We start from the raw sequence: 5356 nt of genomic DNA on the forward strand, positions 1-5356 counted from the left end.
AAAAGAACATTTTCAGTTTAAGGATCGATGCCATTCCCAAAAGAACTAAAGCCGTTGTGTTATTTGTCAAGTCAAAAATTCAACTGGTTTAAACGTAATAATAATGACACCTGTTAATATTCCCATTTAATAAGCAATCAACAAACACCAACAGAATGTACATACAGTGTTGCAAATCTAAAAGCAAAGCACTCAGTTTTAGATTTGTCCATAAAGCACTACTGTATGAGTTGGTTACATCTGATTCCAGTTCTGAGCTTCTCTACAAAGAGAAGCAAAATGCCTTCAAATCTGTTCAAGAATTGTTATCAATTCAGGCATTATTTTAGATCTCCACATAATTTACAGTTCAATTATTTTTCTGCCAGCAAAAGATTCCCCCCCCCCCCCCCCCCCCCCCCCCCCCCCCCCCCCCGATATAGCCAGTGTTTTATTCTCAAACAAACCTAAAGAAAAAAAAGTCACAAATACTAGCTGTAACTGAAAATATAAATAATACCCCTCTCAATCATTCGTCTCGACAAAGCAACAGTTACAGAATGTTTGGCGGTATGAACCGTCTTGGTCACCTTTGTTTGTATCACAACTAAAATTTGTGATTCCATAAATTGATAGTCTGTTCCTGCAGCCGGGCATAAATGAATAAAACCAACAAATGCACATTTTGGGCTGCAGTGTCTCTCTGTTCCATTGTGTTTCGGATAAACAGCGCCCCCAGCTGGGATAATAATATACAGCACAGCACAAGTGCCGCTCAGGGTTGTAGTGTGTAACAGAGTGAAAGTACTAATGCTTGTTTTCAGTTTTTGCCCACACGGATGTTGGGGTTGAGAAGAGGATCCAAATTTGGATCTGAGCCAGCAGAGGCTCGTCCAAGTTTCGCCATGATGATTATCAAAGTAAAGAATCCCAAAACTCCCACAAGAAGAAGCATGAAGACCCTCTGTTTCCATGACAAAGAACTCCGCTTTCCACCAGTGCGATTTCTGGAAATACATAAATAAATAATCAGAGCTGCTACGAGATTTGTATGAAGATTAAGATATAAAACAGAACACTTACTTCAGGATCTGAGCAAACCAACCTAAAGCTGGTCGTCGTCTGTATTTGTCGTCGTCAAAATCAATCTGTGTGACAGAGCTGTGACTGTTGTCCCGAGTGTCGTAAATCTTTCTTGGCGATGATGCTGAACAACAAGAAAAAGTTAATTTTTTTTTTTTTCCACACAAGTCAACTAAAATCTACATGTGAAGGAAGACAATGAGACAAATTTAGATTTTAAAGTTAAAGCACATCTACAGTTTTTCTTAGCTTTACCTGAGTGTATTGTAATTGTGTCACTAGTGCCAGTGGGAAAGTTGACCACAGATTGCTCCTGGGTCCCGTTATTACGAGAACCTGCATGATCTTCCTGTTTCTGCGCGGTAACAGGTGGTGCTGGGCTGCTGTTGGCGTTATAAGAATGGCTGGGGTAAATGCTGCTTTGTTCTTGTGCTGCAGGAACAAAAAGACATTCTTAATAGCACTTAACATTGATACAAAATCCTTAAAATAGAACAGTAAATACTAAAATTCACCTTCATAAGCTGACCAGTCAGTATAATCTGTGACGTCATTCGCTGTGGTCTCCTCATGGACCCCAATGGATTCCTCAACCTGTTATTGATCACAATATATCTAATGTATCAAACAAAACTGCATCCAGGTATCATTTAGACACAACCAATATTTGATAGATAGATAGATAGATAGATAGATAGATAGATAGATAGATAGATAGATAGATAGATAGATAGATAGATAGATAGATAGATTTTTTACCTGATTTCATCAAGTTATTCTGTCATCCATAGTAAAAAAAACATTTAATTCAACAGATTCTTACCAAAGGCAGCCCTAAACCGGCTCTTGCCCAGTTGACAGATGACAGCTGCTCTCTCAGCTGATCAGCAACTGGACTGGCCAGGTTAGGAGGGGGGAACACTGGACCCTGACAGACAGGACATTGGTATCCTGCTGGAGCCGTATGGAGGGGCAGTCGAGATGCCAAATTGTTTAGACAGTGCCAGTGAAAAACATCTGGACAGGGAAGAACATGTTTCATGACAGGGTTACAGATGGGCACAGCAATTTTTCATCACATTAACTGTGGACATTACACATTCGCATTCAATAAAAAGTAACTGGATGATCTCACCATAGCAGACCAGTCTGACAGTGTCTTGAGCTGTCAGTGGATCATTGCACAGAGAACAATTTGGGTTGTAATCACTGTCCTGAAGCCATTGCAGATAAGACTGGACTATACACTGAAGGACAACAGGCAGAAATGCACAAATCAACATCATTAAAACACAAAATAACAGCAAAGCAGAAACTAAGGCAAATATCAACTGGACAACATGAGAGCTCTATAAATATGAAGCCACGTTTAATATGTTCCTAATGGCTTTGTGTAGTGTGGTTCTAAATCCAAACCCTTAATGATATAGACAGGACCAGCATAAAACTACATAAAACTACAAAAACTGAGGCATGCACTGACCTTGTTATGGTTGGAGACGAGGCAATGCTCGCACACATTAACACGATGTTCAAAGCAGAATAAATTGGTCACTTTTCTCTTCGGACACTTGCAGAGACCCATCGCCGCCTGTGTTGGTTGACAACAAGCATTGGATAACACTGTCGTGTGACCAATAATGGGTGTACAGTCCGACACCGTGGTTAAATAGTGGATAAAAAACAAGGAAAGCAAATCAACCTGATTGTCACAATCAAGATAATATAGGCTCAGTTTGTTGCTTACCAAGTGGGTATGAGTGGAACCAGCAGGACACGCTGAATAATATTGTCGTGATATATACGTTCTGCGCGTACCCTTTAAACTATTCTCGTAGGAAATTTATAGTGTCATAGTATCGAACAAATCACAGCGGTGTTGAGCAGAATTTACCCCAAACTAACTTTATTGACAACGTCTCCTGTAAAAGGCAACACGTTTGACAGGTTATATGAGCTAACATTAGCCGCTCACTTAGCCGGAAGTTATTAAGGAATAGCACTAGCGTGCTAATTTAGCTAGAGGAGTTGAGGAAGTTCAAATGAAAACGAACGGTTATAGGTTATACCTTTCACATGGACTTTATTTAAGGTCCTTCCGTCTCAGGCAGTGTTGTGTGTTCATTTATAAGTCGTTATCAAATTAATTCAGAGGTTCTCGAACGAGCTGTCACTGGAAAAGTTAGCTGCTTACTTCCTCTCTGTGTTTATGTGCCACGTCTCTTCCGCTTGTCTCTGTTCTTCTTCGTGCGTATTTTAAATCAGTTACGTCATTCTGCCATCTACAGGGCTGGAGTGTTCTCAGCACCCTGCCGATAACGGCACCTTTATTTTAAAAAGATAATATAATAAATCGTTTCGCATATAGCTCACTATTCATCCATTTATGCACATTCTCAAGAAGGAAAAGCGCTGTTTATTATCCCAAACACTACTATGTACATCACTTTCTTTTAATTTTACAAGCAAGACAAAGCAAGACAAATTATCAAATAAGTGCTCAAAACACCTATTCAAACGGTATTAGTCTTCTAGGTGAGCGTTTGATATACGTGAGTAAGGATACTGACCAGTGCAGCATAATAACTGATGCACAGTAAATGTCAGGCTATTTTTATGAAACCTCTTTTACCCTCTGCAGACAAAATGACTGATGATATGTCTTCAGAAAGTTTCCTTGTATTCTGTCGTCCTATCCATTCCCTGTGTAATTTTCTGTTAATGTTTATGGTGAATGCCCTGGGCTCTAACAATTTCATCTAACATATTTACTTGTTTCCTTACAAAACATCAGCAGAAACAGCTGCTGGTTTAGCTCTCGGCTCCTTTAATGGGTTTGCATCAGTCTGCAGTTAATGTGTTTAGTCAGCAGAGGGGGTGCTGCATATCATAGCTGATATGAGGTATCAGCTATAATTGATGCTGAAGTCTGTTACAAACCCAGAGCTCGGTCCCTCATCAGCAGGAGAGAAAACGATGTGATTTAGGAAACAAGAAAAAAAGAAAAATCAATAACTGCAATTGTCAATCATGACTTTACAAATAGGAAATGTCGCAAAAGAACAGATGTTTGTGAAAGTGGTGCAGCCTTTGTTTTCATGCTCGGATGCCTGTGCCCATATTTTCACTGTGAGAAAAATCATTGGGTCTGACTTGAGTGGATCCTGCAGCAAATGAATTAAGTATGAAAACAAATGGCTGTCAAGCATTTGAGAGGACCTGTAAATACAGCAGATGATCATTAAACCTAAAATTTTACTGCTGTTGCGAGATAAGAAATGCTCACTGCTGCAAACACAAGCAGTTTTTTTTATTTTTTAATGCATAGCAATGACATCGACATGGGCATGTTGCTGCCTGTTCATCCATAATAATGACTTTTTGTCTTTGCGGTAGGCTTGCATGCTTATGTGTGTAAATGTCCGTGCATAGATTTCAGAATGAGGGTACACTTTTTTCCCCGTTCACAGTTCAGTGCACCTGGGAATTGCCTGTGGAGGAAACAAATGATAGTCAAATGAGAAATTGGAAAAGCAGAAAAAGAAAAAAAATGGCTGCAGTCCAACATTTTCTGTACATCTGACCAGCTCTAATGCATGAATAAAATTATGCAGCAGGGATGAAAAGTTCTTCAAGGCTACATCCTTCAAAATTTAAAATGCACTGAATTAATTTGGCCACAAATCCCCCCCCTGCATATGTATTCCTGATCCTAAAACCCAAAGAACACAGAACATTTCAGACAGAAGAGCTTCAGATCGCTGCCTGCCTCTAAATGAGGATGAACTTTGGTGATGAGCATGGACAGGTATAAATCACAGAGGGGGGTAAGGACGCGAGAAAAGGGCATCTGAAACGCACCAGAGCCATCAGATAGTCGGGAAATGCAAAGACAAATGACAGAGACACTGGAGGACAAATCAGCCCTGGAGTTGATGCAGCTATAGGTCTGAAGCGAGGTTAGCAGGGGGTGGGCAGTGATTGATTGAGTCTGGCGGCTATCGATCAGCTATCAGCTCTATCTGTGAGGCAGAGCGTTAAGATTCAGGCACGACTTGTTAAATGAGTCTGTTCTCTGATGTTCCTGCTGGGGATTGACTCTAAATCAGGGGCACTGAGGATATATCTTTTAAGCAGGCTGCCTTTAATATACTGTAGCAGAAGCTCTCGAAAATGCTACAACCTGTACTTCGGATTCATCATGGAAGCTGCAGCTCTGTCAATCTGGAGGGAGAAGCAGCATTTCTCTGCACTGGCAGGGCATCATCTGTTTCCAAAGATCTCATTGCAAGTT

General features: G+C 40.4%; 1 protein-coding gene across 2 annotated transcripts; it reads right to left on the reverse strand.

Annotated features, from left to right (window-relative positions):
• Positions 1 to 406: 406 nt before the first annotated feature.
• zfpl1 (zinc finger protein-like 1) lies at positions 407 to 3311 on the reverse strand. Of its 2 annotated transcripts, none has more exons than XM_057054482.1 (8): positions 3132 to 3311; positions 2546 to 2653; positions 2198 to 2309; positions 1886 to 2079; positions 1578 to 1656; positions 1318 to 1494; positions 1063 to 1186; positions 407 to 986 (listed from the first exon to the last, which is right to left on the reverse strand). In XM_057054482.1, exons 2-8 carry the CDS (start codon positions 2645 to 2647, stop codon positions 800 to 802), a joined length of 975 nt encoding a protein of 324 aa, XP_056910462.1. In that variant the 5' UTR covers positions 2648 to 2653; positions 3132 to 3311; the 3' UTR covers positions 407 to 799. The 2 variants fall into 2 exon arrangements, with proteins under 2 accessions (XP_056910462.1, XP_056910463.1); XM_057054483.1 differs by lacking the exon at positions 3132 to 3311 and adding an exon at positions 2810 to 3110.
• Between the last annotated feature and the right edge of the window lie 2045 nt (positions 3312 to 5356).

This window comes from Takifugu flavidus, chromosome 14, assembly GCF_003711565.1.
Source record: "Takifugu flavidus isolate HTHZ2018 chromosome 14, ASM371156v2, whole genome shotgun sequence".
Classification (NCBI taxonomy): Eukaryota; Metazoa; Chordata; class Actinopteri; order Tetraodontiformes; family Tetraodontidae; genus Takifugu; species Takifugu flavidus.

What these genes read in the sequence shown, in the direction of transcription:
- zfpl1 (XM_057054482.1), bottom strand. Translation starts at nt 2,647, where the DNA reads ATGGGTCTCTGCAAGTGTCCGAAGAGAAAAGTGACCAATTTATTCTGC. An exon ending in TGACTGGTCAGCTTATGAAG is followed by an intron (nt 1,495 to 1,577) that starts GTGAATTTTAGT and finishes TTGTTCCTGCAG; the next exon opens with CACAAGAACAAAGCAGCATT. An exon ending in TGGTTTGCTCAGATCCTGAA is followed by an intron (nt 987 to 1,062) that starts GTAAGTGTTCTG and finishes ATGTATTTCCAG; the next exon opens with AAATCGCACTGGTGGAAAGC.